Raw genomic sequence first — 16,238 nt, forward strand, 5'->3', positions numbered from 1 at the left:
TCAGTTGACATCTAAAAAATGACTGATCCGTTGCTGACGGACCTGACGGATTTAAAACAACGGAAGTGTGAACCTAGCCATAGCCAGAGATTGGTCAGGAGACCACGTGGAAAACCTATGAAGAGACCTTCAAGAGGGAATGTCACATCAGTCCTGCTCTTGGGATTAGGTGGCATAACTGGCTGAACCCCTATAGTCTTTATTCCAGCTGCAATAATATCTCAGCATTACATTGATTTGGTGGTGGAACCAGTGGTGTGTCATTTCTCTAAGGTGTCCAAAGAGACATTTTTTCACGACAACGCTGGGCTGCATGTATCTTGTCCTACTGTGAGCAGCTTGAATGTGTGACCATGGTCTGCTCCCATTGAGCACATCTGGGATGTCATTGATCGGCAATTGCAAAGTGAGCTGCCAGCAGCGGATCTTGATGATTTGCCCAAGTGCATTCAGCGGCTGAACATTCTTCAGACTACCATTAATATCCTCACTGATAGCAGCCGAGGTGTGTGACTGTGAGGATTCCTGCACGTGTTGCTCATATGTAAAACTGACTAAATCGAGATGTTTTGAAAATTTTTGTTTCCATTTTTCATTTCTATAACAGTAACATCCGGTGATTTCCATAACGTCAGGACTTTTCCTTCTTGGTGCTGAAAATCAATGTTGAAAAGTGAATATATGAAAATTGTACAAGTTGGGTATCGCTATAGTAACACTGACCTGAAGGATCATGTTACCAGGTCATTTTTAGATCACATTGAAACAAAAAATTATGGCAAAAATGCCTTTATTTCAGTAAATTTGGATAAATCAGATATCCGGAGGAAGAGAGAGCAGCGGTGGATCTCACTTTCTCCAGATGTCAATCACGTACGAAGGAGCAGAGAGAGAAGCCAGCGCTGATTGGCTGCAGGGTTCACCTGACATAATGTCACGCGATCCCCGGGAGAGCGAGAGCCGACACCAAAGGAACAGAACCAACATCGGAGGGGAGTATAGGTGTTATTATTTTACTGGGGGGAAATATGGGGGTTCAGAGGGGGTCATCTGAGTAGTGAACAGTCCCTTTAAAGCTCTTCTACATGCCGGACCCCCCACCATCACCCGAGGGTCCTCTCAGGATGGGGGTCCCAGTACTCAGACCCTCCTCCATCCTACAGACAGGCTCATCTCCATACTTGGCACAACCCCTTTAAAATAATGTTACAAAAATCTATAGAGGGTTCAAACTAAGTCAGCAACGAAATTCCACTGCTTTACGGCAGCCAAGAAAATATTTGCACTAATGTATGTACAGTATATTACTGCGGGAGGGCTGGGAGTAGCACAGCACACCTGCCCCCTCCTGCCGTCACATGTCTGCAAGTATTACTGACTGGAGAGCCTGTGACAGCACAGACCAAATACTCCCCAAAATAACAGCGCCGGGGCCGCGCCTGCGCAGTCACACACGGCACGCCGGACGTCTCTGCGTATGACGCACTGCGCTCACTTCCGGTCACGTGCCTTGCTGGAGCCGCCCAGAGTGTGACAGCCCCGAGCTGCGGGCGGAGCCTCCTCGCTTATCTGTTCAGCTGGAACATCTTCCCCCGGTGCCAACGTCAACATGGACTTCAACGTGAAGAAGTTAGCGGCTGATGCCGGCACCTTCCTGAGCCGTGCGGTGCAGGTATGGGCGGGCGCGGGGCGAGGCCTCAGCTGTGTGGCCTGTAGTGACCGGGGAGGGCGGGCAGTCACCTGGTCTCACCTCCCGGCAGCTGTGTATCACCTGTACGTCCGGCAGAGGTGTGATACTGGCGCCTGGTGCAGGGGCGCGCTGCGCACCCCGTGTATATGGCGCACATGCCGGCTGTAGGAGGCCCCAGGAGAATGTCACTGCTTCTGGGCTCAGCTCTATGCCTGTGCTGTGCCTGAGACCAGGTGATCAGTGGTGAGCAGCACCAGGCAGCGATGTGAGGATGTCCAGTGTTGGGTACCACTGTTGTCAGGGACGGGCAGGACTGGGCACCACCATTGTCGGGGCAGGATAGTACCGAGCAGCGATGTCAGGGCGATCAGTGTTGGACACCACCGTTGTCAGGGCTGGGTAGTACCGAGTAGCGATGTTGGGGCGATCAGTGTTTGGTAGCAAGATCAGGGCCGGGTAGCGATGTCAAGGCGATCAGTGTTGGGCTCCACCATTGTCAGGGCCGGGCAGGACTGGGCACCACCGTTGTCAGGGCTGAGGAGTAGCGATGTCAGGGTGATCAGTGTTGGGCAGCAAAATCGGGGCCAGGCAGCATCAAGCACCGATGTTAGGGTCAGGCAGCGATGTCAGGGCAAACAGTATTGGGCAGCATCGGGCACCGTTGTCACTGTCAGGGTGATCAGTGTTGGGCAGCAAGGTTAGGGCCAGGCAGCATCGGGCACCGATGTCACGGTCAGGCAGAGATGGCAGGGTGATCAGTGTTGGGCAGCATCGGGCACCGATGTCACGGTCAGGCAGAGATGGCAGGGTGATCAGTGTTGGGCAGCATCGGGCACCGATGTCACGGTCAGGCAGAGATGGCAGGGTGATCAGTGTTGGGCAGCATCGGGCACCGATGTCACGGTCAGGCAGAGATGGCAGGGTGATCAGTGTTGGGCAGCATCGGGCACCGATGTCACGGTCAGGCAGAGATGGCAGGGTGATCAGTGTTGGGCAGCATCGGGCACCGATGTCACGGTCAGGCAGAGATGTCGGGGTGATCAGTGTTGGGCAGCATCGGGCACCGATGTCACTGTCAGGCAGAGATGTCGGGGTGATCAGTGTTGGGCAGCATCGGGCACCGATGTCACTGTCAGGCAGAGATGGCAGGGTGATCAGTGTTGGGCAGCATCGGGCACCGATGTCACGGTCAGGCAGAGATGGCAGGGTGATCAGTGTTGGGCAGCATCGGGCACCGATGTCACGGTCAGGCAGAGATGGCAGGGTGATCAGTGTTGGGCAGCATCGGGCACCGATGTCACGGTCAGGCAGAGATGGCGGGGTGATCAGTGTTGGGCAGCATCGGGCACCGATGTCACGGTCAGGCAGAGATGGCGGGGTGATCAGTGTTGGGCAGCATCGGGCACCGATGTCACGGTCAGGCAGAGATGGCGGGGTGATCAGTGTTGGGCAGCATCGGGCACCGATGTCACGGTCAGGCAGAGATGGCGGGGTGATCAGTGTTGGGCAGCATCGGGCACCGATGTCACGGTCAGGCAGAGATGGCGGGGTGATCAGTGTTGGGCAGCATCGGGCACCGATGTCACGGTCAGGCAGAGATGGCGGGGTGATCAGTGTTGGGCAGCATCGGGCACCGATGTCACGGTCAGGCAGAGATGGCGGGGTGATCAGTGTTGGGCAGCATCGGGCACCGATGTCACGGTCAGGCAGAGATGGCGGGGTGATCAGTGTTGGGCAGCATCGGGCACCGATGTCACGGTCAGGCAGAGATGGCGGGGTGATCAGTGTTGGGCAGCATCGGGCACCGATGTCACGGTCAGGCAGAGATGGCGGGGTGATCAGTGTTGGGCAGCATCGGGCACCGATGTCACGGTCAGGCAGAGATGGCGGGGTGATCAGTGTTGGGCAGCATCGGGCACCGATGTCACTGTCAGGCAGAGATGGCGGGGTGATCAGTGTTGGGCAGCATCGGGCACCGATGTCACGGTCAGGCAGAGATGGCGGGGTGATCAGTGTTGGGCAGCATCGGGCACCGATGTCACGGTCAGGCAGAGATGGCGGGGTGATCAGTGTTGGGCAGCATCGGGCACCGATGTCACGGTCAGGCAGAGATGGCGGGGTGATCAGTGTTGGGCAGCATCGGGCACCGATGTCACGGTCAGGCAGAGATGGCGGGGTGATCAGTGTTGGGCAGCATCGGGCACCGATGTCACGGTCAGGCAGAGATGGCGGGGTGATCAGTGTTGGGCAGCATCGGGCACCGATGTCACGGTCAGGCAGAGATGGCGGGGTGATCAGTGTTGGGCAGCATCGGGCACCGATGTCACGGTCAGGCAGAGATGGCGGGGTGATCAGTGTTGGGCAGCATCGGGCACCGATGTCACGGTCAGGCAGAGATGGCGGGGTGATCAGTGTTGGGCAGCATCGGGCACCGATGTCACGGTCAGGCAGAGATGTCGGGGTGATCAGTGTTGGGCAGCATCGGGCACCGATGTCACTGTCAGGCAGAGATGGCGGGGTGATCAGTGTTGGGCAGCATCGGGCACCGATGTCACGGTCAGGCAGAGATGGCGGGGTGATCAGTGTTGGGCAGCATCGGGCACCGATGTCACGGTCAGGCAGAGATGGCGGGGTGATCAGTGTTGGGCAGCATCGGGCACCGATGTCACGGTCAGGCAGAGATGGCGGGGTGATCAGTGTTGGGCAGCATCGGGCACCGATGTCACGGTCAGGCAGAGATGGCGGGGTGATCAGTGTTGGGCAGCATCGGGCACCGATGTCACGGTCAGGCAGAGATGGCGGGGTGATCAGTGTTGGGCAGCATCGGGCACCGATGTCACGGTCAGGCAGAGATGGCGGGGTGATCAGTGTTGGGCAGCATCGGGCACCGATGTCACGGTCAGGCAGAGATGGCGGGGTGATCAGTGTTGGGCAGCATCGGGCACCGATGTCACGGTCAGGCAGAGATGGCGGGGTGATCAGTGTTGGGCAGCATCGGGCACCGATGTCACGGTCAGGCAGAGATGGCGGGGTGATCAGTGTTGGGCAGCATCGGGCACCGATGTCACGGTCAGGCAGAGATGGCGGGGTGATCAGTGTTGGGCAGCATCGGGCACCGATGTCACGGTCAGGCAGAGATGGCGGGGTGATCAGTGTTGGGCAGCATCGGGCACCGATGTCACGGTCAGGCAGAGATGGCGGGGTGATCAGTGTTGGGCAGCATCGGGCACCGATGTCACGGTCAGGCAGAGATGGCGGGGTGATCATTGTTGGGCAGCATCGGGCACCGATGTCACGGTCAGGCAGAGATGGCGGGGTGATCAGTGTTGGGCAGCATCGGGCACCGATGTCACGGTCAGGCAGAGATGGCGGGGTGATCAGTGTTGGGCAGCATCGGGCACCGATGTCACGGTCAGGCAGAGATGGCGGGGTGATCAGTGTTGGGCACCGATGTCACGGTCAGGCAGAGATGGCAGGGTGATCAGTGTTGGGCAGCATCGGGCACCGATGTCACGGTCAGGCAGAGATGGCGGGGTGATCAGTGTTGGGCACCGATGTCACGGTCAGGCAGAGATGGCAGGGTGATCAGTGTTGGGCAGCATCGGGCACCGATGTCACGGTCAGGCAGAGATGGCAGGGTGATCAGTGTTGGGCAGCATCGGGCACCGATGTCACGGTCAGGCAGAGATGGCAGGGTGATCAGTGTTGGGCAGCATCGGGCACCGATGTCACGGTCAGGCAGAGATGGCAGGGTGATCAGTGTTGGGCAGCATCGGGCACCGATGTCACGGTCAGGCAGAGATGTCAGGGTGATCAGTGTTGGACACCACCGTTGTCAGGGCTGGGTAGTACCGAGTAGCGATGTTGGGGCGATCAGTGTTTGGTAGCAAGATCAGGGCCGGGTAGCGATGTCAAGGCGATCAGTGTTGGGCTCCACCATTGTCAGGGCCGGGCAGGACTGGGCACCACCGTTGTCAGGGCTGAGGAGTAGCGATGTCAGGGTGATCAGTGTTGGGCAGCAAAATCGGGGCCAGGCAGCATCAAGCACCGATGTTAGGGTCAGGCAGCGATGTCAGGGCAAACAGTGTTGGGCAGCATCGGGCACCGTTGTCACTGTCAGGGTGATCAGTGTTGGGCAGCAAGGTTAGGGCCAGGCAGCATCGGGCACTGATGTCACGGTCAGGCAGAGATGTCAGGGTGATCAGTGTTGGGCAGCATCGGGCACCGATGTCACGGTCAGGCAGAGATGGCAGGGTGATCAGTGTTGGGCATCGATGTCACGGTCAGGCAGAGATGGCAGGGTGATCAGTTTTGGGCACCGATGTCACGGTCAGGCAGAGATGGCAGGGTGATCAGTTTTGGGCACCGATGTCACGGTCAGGCAGAGATGGCAGGGTGATCAGTGTTGGGCAGCATCGGGCACCGATGTCACGGTCAGGCAGAGATGTCAGGGTGATCAGTGTTGGGCAGCATCGGGCACCGATGTCACGGTCAGGCAGAGATGGCAGGGTGATCAGTGTTGGGCACCGATGTCACGGTCAGGCAGCGATGTCAGGGCGATCAGTGTTGGACACCACCGTTGTCAGGGCTGGGTAGTACCGAGTAGCGATGTTGGGGCGATCAGTGTTTGGTAGCAAGATCAGGGCCGGGTAGCGATGTCAAGGCGATCAGTGTTGGGCTCCACCATTGTCAGGGCCGGGCAGGACTGGGCACCACCGTTGTCAGGGCTGAGGAGTAGCGATGTCAGGGTGATCAGTGTTGGGCAGCAAAATCGGGGCCAGGCAGCATCAAGCACCGATGTTAGGGTCAGGCAGCGATGTCAGGGCAAACAGTGTTGGGCAGCATCGGGCACCGTTGTCACTGTCAGGGTGATCAGTGTTGGGCAGCAAGGTTAGGGCCAGGCAGCATCGGGCACCGATGTCACGGTCAGGCAGAGATGTCAGGGTGATCAGTGTTGGGCAGCATCGGGCACCGATGTCACGGTCAGGCAGAGATGGCAGGGTGATCAGTGTTGGGCAGCATCGGGCACCGATGTCACGGTCAGGCAGAGATGGCAGGGTGATCAGTGTTGGGCAGCATCGGGCACCGATGTCACGGTCAGGCAGAGATGGCGGGGTGATCAGTGTTGGGCAGCATCGGGCACCGATGTCACGGTCAGGCAGAGATGGCGGGGTGATCAGTGTTGGGCAGCATCGGGCACCGATGTCACGGTCAGGCAGAGATGGCGGGGTGATCAGTGTTGGGCAGCATCGGGCACCGATGTCACGGTCAGGCAGAGATGTCAGGGTGATCAGTGTTGGGCAGCATCGGGCACCGATGTCACGGTCAGGCAGAGATGGCAGGGTGATCAGTGTTGGGCAGCATCGGGCACCGATGTCACGGTCAGGCAGAGATGGCGGGGTGATCAGTGTTGGGCAGCATCGGGCACCGATGTCACGGTCAGGCAGAGATGGCGGGGTGATCAGTGTTGGGCAGCATCGGGCACCGATGTCACGGTCAGGCAGAGATGGCGGGGTGATCAGTGTTGGGCAGCATCGGGCACCGATGTCACGGTCAGGCAGAGATGGCGGGGTGATCAGTGTTGGGCAGCATCGGGCACCGATGTCACGGTCAGGCAGAGATGGCGGGGTGATCAGTGTTGGGCAGCATCGGGCACCGATGTCACGGTCAGGCAGAGATGTCGGGGTGATCAGTGTTGGGCAGCATCGGGCACCGATGTCACGGTCAGGCAGAGATGGCAGGGTGATCAGTGTTGGGCAGCATCGGGCACCGATGTCACGGTCAGGCAGAGATGGCAGGGTGATCAGTGTTGGGCAGCATCGGGCACCGATGTCACGGTCAGGCAGAGATGGCAGGGTGATCAGTGTTGGGCAGCATCGGGCACCGATGTCACGGTCAGGCAGAGATGGCAGGGTGATCAGTGTTGGGCAGCATCGGGCACCGATGTCACGGTCAGGCAGAGATGGCAGGGTGATCAGTGTTGGGCAGCATCGGGCACCGATGTCACGGTCAGGCAGAGATGGCAGGGTGATCAGTGTTGGGCAGCATCGGGCACCGATGTCACGGTCAGGCAGAGATGGCAGGGTGATCAGTGTTGGGCAGCATCGGGCACCGATGTCACGGTCAGGCAGAGATGGCAGGGTGATCAGTGTTGGGCAGCATCGGGCACCGATGTCACGGTCAGGCAGAGATGGCAGGGTGATCAGTGTTGGGCACCGATGTCACGGTCAGGCAGAGATGGCAGGGTGATCAGTGTTGGGCACCGATGTCACGGTCAGGCAGAGATGGCAGGGTGATCAGTGTTGGGCAGCATCGGGCACCGATGTCACGGTCAGGCAGAGATGTCAGGGTGATCAGTGTTGGGCACCGATGTCACGGTCAGGCAGAGATGGCAGGGTGATCAGTGTTGGGCAGCATCGGGCACCGATGACACGGTCAGGCAGAGATGACAGGGTGATCAGTGTTGGGCAGCATCGGGCACCGATGTCACGGTCAGGCAGAGATGGCAGGGTGATCAGTGTTGGGCAGCATCGGGCACCGATGTCACGGTCAGGCAGAGATGGCAGGGTGATCAGTGTTGGGCAGCATCGGGCACCGATGTCACGGTCAGGCAGCGATGTCTGGGTTGGGCATTGCCGGGCATCGACGTCAGTGCTGGGCTCTGTTGTCACATTCACCTCCCCCTTCGGTCATTTACCAGCAGGTGATATGGGGGATCTCACCCAAATTCTAAAAAATAAGTTTGCCCTGCTGCCCACACTTCTTTCAGGTGATTCTTTCCTTTAAATTGACTCTAGGTATTCTGACTGATTTTATTGATGTCGTAACCTTACAACATGGCAGGTATTGGTGGCATAGCCTAGAGTTACACTGCCAATGAGACTTGTAAGGATTTCTTTTGCGTGTTAATATGTGATAAAATGTCACCTTAGTGTAGATGATCAACATCTGATTGGTGGGGGTCCTACCACTGGCGTACCTAATCAGCTGATTGAAGGTCCGGATTAGAGGTAGCATGCCGTCGCCCATATGTATTGTGCTTTGACTGGAGCTGCAGCTCTTCTCCAGGGTTACTGGGGGTCAGATCACCCCTGACCCTAACGGGAGGTCAGAAATATTAAAGCACCAGAAAACCCATTTTAAAGAGTTTGTCTAAACCATGTTCTGAGATAAGTCTAATCTTCTTACCGATCCCCCTCTGCTCCTCTTATCGTCCTGGTCTTCACTTTTCCGGTTGGGTGGGTTTCTGACCCTTGCAGTGGTGACCAAGCAAAGGCAGTGCCCGTTACTGCTCATTGCATCTGGCATCAGAAACAAAGCGGGTGTAAGGCTATGTGCGCACGTTGCGTACTAGCCCTGCAGAAATTTCTGCAGCGATCTGAAGAGCACATGTGCGCTTTAGATCGCTGCAGAAATGTCCGTAGTGAGCGCCGATTCCATGCGCTCTGCCTGCAGCTCCTGCCATAGACAGAGCAGGAGCTGCCGGCAAAGCGCAGGAAAGAAGTGACATGTCACTTCTTTTTGCGCAGCGCTTCGGCAGTAGCCGAAGCGCTGCGCTCTTAAACGCCACGTGCGCACGGCCCCTGCACAATCTCCATAGACTGTGCAGGGGACGCAGGACGCATGCAGTTACACTGCGCTACAAAGCGCAGCGTAACTGCATGTTTTTACGCAACGTGCGCACATAGCCTAAGAATGAAATGAACAGGAGAGCGGGCTAAAGAGTGCTCTTAGCATCCATTGGTGTTGGATAGGTGTGTATAAGGGGAGGTCACTCCTCTACGGCCCTCACCCATTAGGAGAGCAAGGACCACTTATCCATCATTAATGCTCTACCACCACACGCTCTCTTGAGTTCAGCAGAGAAATGCACATTGAAGTTGATTAGTTACTAAAGGGTGTACCTGCACTGACTGGGCATGGATGGCATATCCCTGGGGTAAGCCGTCACGGTGTGATGGGAAGGGGTCAGACTTTTTTTGACAATGAAGGTGACCCATTACTGGTGTTGGCCTGTGTCCCCTCTTGAGTCTGCATCTCTCCAGGCCTGCATGTTATCCTCTTTCCAAACAGATCTGCTGCATAGTAACACACCAGCACTTTACAAATCCTCACCTATAAGCTTTCAACAAGTGGAAATTGAGAAATGTTATGCCAAAGCTGCAGCATTTCAGAAAAAAAAAAAACTGCAGTGGAAAAGTGACGTGTGCAGATATTCTTATTGCAGGGCTGCAGTATTGGCGATTCGATGCTCTGCTCTCATGGGTTTTGTGGCTTCAGTTTGCTCTCGGTGCTGTGTTGGGAATAAGATGGACGACAGTGATCTGTAATTAGTTTGTTCGGGGGGTTCACTGCTGCTCTTGTCAAGATTTGTGTTTGGGGCCTCAACCAGAACAAATGATGGAGCCTCATACACAGTCATTGAGCACCTCTGCTTGTGAAGCCCAGGGTTTGTTCACACTTGGTTTGTTGTTGTCTTTGGCACACAAACGCTCAATATTCCAATAAAAACCTGTGGTTTTGTACAGTTTCTGTTTCGAAAACTTAGCGTGACCACAACTGAAAAAGGTTTGGCTTGATTCCTATAGGATTTTTTTTTTCTTGTAGGATACTTAAAGATAGTCTAAGGGCTGTGATTATGTCTTAAAGCTGATAATGCATCCTTCAGGGATGTCTGGCGGATATGTTCCTTTTTTTTTTCTTCTATCATCACGTATGGTGCCCATACACATTACATATCTGTCCGTTTGGTCGAGCTTTTGTATGGTCTCTATGGGGGGCAGCATAAGCTGCTGTCACTCTTCCTCTGGTAGTGATATATCTGCCTGCAGAACAGAAGGATGGGGCCATTACATGCCCCCCCACCCAAATCCTTATCTCCATTATCTGTTGGGGAGACTCAGTGGGTCGCAAAGCACAATATATTGCCAGCTGATCACACAAATACCTACCTTTTAATGTGTATGGAGAATTTTAGCTTAATAGTGCTGTTTTACTTTCAACCAAGAGAGACAAGGGTGTAGTATTACCTGCGCCTACACAATCTACAAGGAGGCCATACTATACAAGGAAAGGGAGTTGGCAGCACAATCTGTGCCTAAACCATTTAGGCTGCTTGCCCACGATCAGGGTTCACAGCATGTTAGACGCAGCTTGTTATCTCGGTGTACAAAACACTGCAATGTACAGTATAAGCACAATGGATGCATTCGTAGAAATCCCATACCCACTGTGTGTGTACTGCCCACAGTGTAAACTGGCATGTGGTGTGGCTTCCCGAGCCGTGGCATGTCAAGTTATTGCTGCGGAGCCGCGAGTGTTCTCAGTTTTCCCTGCAGCGGCCCGAACCCTGATTGTGGACATGGGCCGCTGCGGTCTCCTGCAGGAGAGGACATGCTGTGACCAGGATGCAGCATGTCTGGCTTGTGGGCACGTGGCCCCACACCGAGATGGTGTGACCTGGGCAATTGTTATGCGTAATCTATAAAAGAACATGCAGTGGAGTTGATGACACGTAATGACGAGAGGAATGACTGGGCCTTGTTGTGGAGGAAAGAACCTGGAAGCTTTTTGGTTTAGGTTATTTTTGGATGGAGGTGAGATCAGTGGGTTAAAATATTTTGTCCATTCAAACTAAAAGTGAAAGCAAAAAGCCAGCAAAACAATTGTAGTAACATTGTGCAGGTAGGCACAGAATTGTAGTGCGTGGCCATAAGACGGTGGCCCTGACAGCAGATATACAGATCTTAAAGCGGTTGTCCGACAAACAAAGTTTATTTCAATCAATAGTTCTTGTTATAATAATTGGATGTTTTTACAAAAAAAATGTTCCTGTGCTGAGATAATCGTAGGAAAGAAGTTCCAGGGCGGCACTCGGGGATGAACGGTGCTCAGGTCTATGGAAGGCATCCACAATCAGAACTGAAGAAAAACACCGGCACTCTTCTTTATGAATGTAGATTATTTTTATTGTACAGACATCAAATATTATAACGCGTTTCGGCGAAAGCCTTTCTCAAACAAAAGATGATTACTGCATCACAATTCCCACTCTAAATAATACATTTGCATAATCAAAGATATCAATTAACAACTCAAATCCCAAGATTAAATTGGATCTTGGGATTTGAGTTGTTAATTGATATCTTTGATTATGCAAATGAGTAGGGTGTTTACTCCCACCAGATCCATGAACCTTTATTATTTAGTGTGAATTGTGATGCAGTAATCATCATCTTTTGTTTGAGAAAGGCTTTCGCTGAAACGCGTTATAATATTTGACGCCTGTACATGGAATTGTACAATAAAAAGGATCTACATTCATAAAGAAGAGTGCCGGTCTTTTTCTTCAGTTCTGAGATAATCTTAGACACATGTCCCTACTGTGTAATGGCCGTGTCTGATTGTACAGGGACATGGTCTGATCATACCACAGCTTCTGGGTCAGGGAGGACAGGAGTATAAACACATTAAAGCATGGGATCACAAATCTTTATTTAAGGTAAAACTTAAAAAAATATGCAGGGAAATGCTTTACCTCACAAAAAGAATCAGCTGTGATCTCATGCTGTAATGTCTGTATACTCTCTTGTGACCTCCCCAGGCCCAGGAGATGTGGTGTGATCAGACCATGTCCCTGTACGGTCAGACATGGACATTACACAGTACACAGCAGGGACACATAAGATTATCTCAGCACAGGAAAAAAAATGTAAACACATCTAATTGTAGAAATTATTATTCAAAGATCTATTGATTAAAATGAACTTTGTCTGTGGGGAAATCCCTGTAACACAGAGCCTGTCCTGGTAATATTGTAAGAATATTGGCTGTGGGCAGATATCTTGGCATATACGCGCAGTGTCCTCCTCCATTGTGTAGTGTTTGTAGCACTGGGATGTAATGATGAGACATGTGAATAGACCCAGGATTGTGGCAGTGATCCCTCAGATGGCCGTGTGTTATCTGTCATATGGCCGTGTCCTGTGCTCCTAATGGATGAGAACAAGCGCCCCTATTCACTGCTGGATTTCATACATCATGTCGGATATTACCGGTCTTGTGAGTGGATTCTCTTGTCTTACAATAAACTTCAAATGTGTTTTTTCTTTTCTCTTTATATAGCAGAGCAGCTGTGGATTTGGGCAGATATAATTGAGTACTATAGATGTTAGATAGTTGGTTACATATGACATCCTCTGCACTAGGCCCCATTCACACGTCAGTGATTCCAGTATGTATCACGTTCGCTTTCATACGTACCGGACACACAAACATACGCAGACCCATTAATATCAATGTTTCTGCACACACATCTGTTTTCTCATGGACGTGTGTCCCGCGGAGCACACGCGTGTCCGTGTGCTCCACACAGCAACATAACGGTTTTTCTTCGACACCACGGGTGTCACATGGACAACACATTGATGTGATCCGTGTAACATGTACCGGAGAAAATGTGTCTGAAATAAAATGATTTTCTTTACTCACCTGTCTCCAGCCCTGCTGTCTTTAGCGCTGCTTTCACTTACTTCCAGGCCCGCTCATTAGGCTCATGCATATTCACTGCACTGCGGACCCAGAAGCAGCAGCGTTGGAAACAGTTGAGTATAGAAGTTCCTGCTGTCTTTCACATATGGCATACACATACACACCCACACCACAGATCGTGAAACATGTGCGTTTTTATCACGGGAAGGGGGCCTTATACCATGTGGCTGCTCCTGCAGATCAGATCCTATTCTGTTCAATAGGACCTGAGCTGCAGTACATGAGAATGGCCACTAGCAGTGAGTGGCACTGTGCAGTCCCAGATCTGTACACTCTTTACTTCCCACCACCATTGGGGGTGCTGGATGTCGGACCTCCACCAATCTTAGGATATGTCATCAATATAACTTAAGAATAGGTCAACGATATAAGACTGGTGGACAATCCCTTTTAAGCCCACACATTTGCTTTTAAAGGCCATGGGACACCTTTGCCGTGGGAAAAAAATATTTGATATGTTAGGCCCGTTTCACACATCCGGCATTTCTCCGGATCCGGTGCAGTACAGTATTAATTTCCAGTGGAAGCACGACACCATGCGTTTGTGTGCTTCATGCACCACCACATTTGTCCGCGTGGTGTCGCGCTTCCACTGTAAATGACTGTACTGCATGCATGCTGGATCCGGTGAAATGCCGGATGTGTGAAACGGGCCTTAGTGGTTACCTTTTAGGTAAGTGCACTACATTTCAGGGAAGTCTGCGATCTTAGTCCTGGAGGGCTGACATCTTCAGTAGCTCTCGTGCTTTTCTCTTCTACAGCGGTTTTCTTTGCCTTTTTCCCTTCTGTACCCTGGATATTTGTGGCTACCCCTAACACTGAGAGAAGGGGCAGAGCAGGGAAAGCCATCAGGCGCATGTGCTCTGGTGGATTTGCAGAACATTCACTGAGTATTTAGGAAATATAGGTATAAATGGTGTGCGGTCTAAAGAGTCTTTACGAATAAACGCAGCCTGGTAAAGAATGACTGGAATTTCGTGCACATGTTCCCCTCCCACTGACTTATAAGCTTCAGCTTGCTGCCGTCGGCTTTTCTCTCATAATTCACAGAATGTCATGTAAAGTCGCTATGCCTGAAATGGTGTTTACTGATAACATACAGTTATGGGGCACTGGTGGCTGTTACTTGGGTTTTGTTCACACAGGATATTTCTACTTGGTGTTTGGTGTCGATTGCACTCAAAAAGCCACTTGTATGCTTAAAATGGGGACTAACCTGCTGATTGCTGGGAGTATGACCAAATGGGCGACCCCTTCTCAATCCCTATGTTTTTTGTTAACTCCTATACTGACCTCTGTCTGCGCTGTTCCAGCAGTGTGAGCACTGCCTCTCCCAAGGATCGCGTGACATTGTCATGTGATCCAAGTATCCGCCATCAGACATCTGGAGGAAGTGAGGGCAGCCGCAGATATTGCTGAGCAGAGTACGTCTTTATGGGGCTGAATGCAGCACTCTGATCCCTCCACTGAGAATGAATAGTGTTGTGTTGTGCTTTTCCATTTCTTGCTTTTTTCCAGACGAGGCATTTCAGAGCCCCGATGTCAGGTTTGGGTGGGAGTCGGATCATCAGTGACCAATGTTATTATGGGGATGGATGATTGATAGAATTGATACAACCCCTTTAATTCTATTCTTCTTACAAAGTGCTTTGTGTGTCGCTTTGTTTTCTATAGGACTATGTGAATGTCCATCATCCTGAGCTGTTCTGGGGAGTTGATAACTTGCAGTTGTCTTCTCTTCTGCATGTTTGGTCCTTGGCAGCAGGATGCGGTTATGTGACTTATCTTATGAGTAAACGCTTGTAGATTACTGAGATCACATCATCTTCCCTTAACCGTACCTTAATAGAAAAGCTTACATTACTCATGGCAGCTTGTTATCTTACAGTTTAGTATTCATTCTCCCTAGACACTAAACTGATCACACGCTTGTTTTATAACAGAGGTGTGAAACACACGGGACGCATGCGGCCCCTGAGGCTTCTGGGTCCACGACCCCATGATGATCGAGGCCCTATCCAGGGGGTCGGCGCCGGCAGGACTTCACTACAGTTGAATCATTTGCGGGGCCGCGCAGAGGAGCTGTCTGCACCATACCAATGGCTGCTGCCCACCAATCACATGCAAGGAGATGACGTCGCTGTATGACAGCTCCTCTGCACGTCACCGCAAATTATTCACGTGTAGTAAAGTCCTGCCGGTGCCGACCTCCGGCATACGGCCGCAACAAGCAGGTAAGGTACATGTCCACGATCAGGACTCGCTGCATCCTGGACGCGGCGGGTCCTGACCTGTAGGGCCACAAGTCTCCTCCGCAGCTGCCCGTGCCCGCGATCAGGGTTCGGAGCGCTGCGGTCTCCTTGCTGTGTTCTTCCTAGGGACGGCGCATACAACTCCGCAGCAAACAATTGACATGCTGCAGCCTCTGAAAGTCGCACCGCAGGTCAGTGTTTGCTGTGGGTCGCACACATACAGTAGTTTTGGCGTATTACTAATGGATGGGGCCCAGTACTACAGGGCTCAAGGATGGGCACAATGCTACACCATATCACAGGGCGCACGGATGGGGGACATTACTGCAAGATGTTGGCTAAGATTACTATATGATGCTAATTTTAAAACAATATTACAAGACGGTACTAAAATGTAAAAGAAAAAAGCATGACCTTTTTGTGTTTTGCCATTAAAAATACGCTTTTATATATAAACTAAACAAATAAGTGCAGGTTTGTTATAATAAACAAGCAACAAATGTTCAAAATAGTGATCCAAGATGTATAGAAAAAACCATGGAATCACTAAAAATGTCACTTTGTCCTGCAAAGAATGCGGCCCCCCTCAATTTATTTTTTTCTGTGCGGCCCATTCCCCAAGCTGAGTTTGAGACCCCTGTTTTATAACCGGTTGTATTTGCCATGGTGCTCTTGTATAAAAGCAAACTATAGGTCCCATACACATCAGAGAAAAGTGAATTGGGCCATATCCTGTGTGCTGAGGT

The 16,238-nt window shown here is 52.4% G+C and overlaps 1 protein-coding gene across 8 annotated transcripts in view; it reads left to right on the plus strand.

The window, feature by feature from the left end:
- The first annotated feature begins 1,505 nt into the window (after window positions 1-1,505).
- SH3GLB1 (SH3 domain containing GRB2 like, endophilin B1) overlaps window positions 1,506-16,238 on the plus strand; it is an 81,467-nt gene continuing 66,734 nt past the window's right edge. For all 8 annotated transcript variants that reach the window (XM_075322292.1, XM_075322293.1, XM_075322296.1 and 5 more), the window contains exon 1: window positions 1,506-1,672. In XM_075322292.1, the coding sequence (XP_075178407.1) occupies window positions 1,610-1,672 (63 nt within the window). In that variant the 5' untranslated portion in view covers window positions 1,506-1,609. The remainder of the gene's footprint in view (window positions 1,673-16,238) is intronic.

The sequence above is a fragment of the Anomaloglossus baeobatrachus genome, chromosome 8, assembly GCF_048569485.1.
Source record: "Anomaloglossus baeobatrachus isolate aAnoBae1 chromosome 8, aAnoBae1.hap1, whole genome shotgun sequence".
Lineage (NCBI taxonomy): Eukaryota > Metazoa > Chordata > Amphibia > Anura > Aromobatidae > Anomaloglossus > Anomaloglossus baeobatrachus.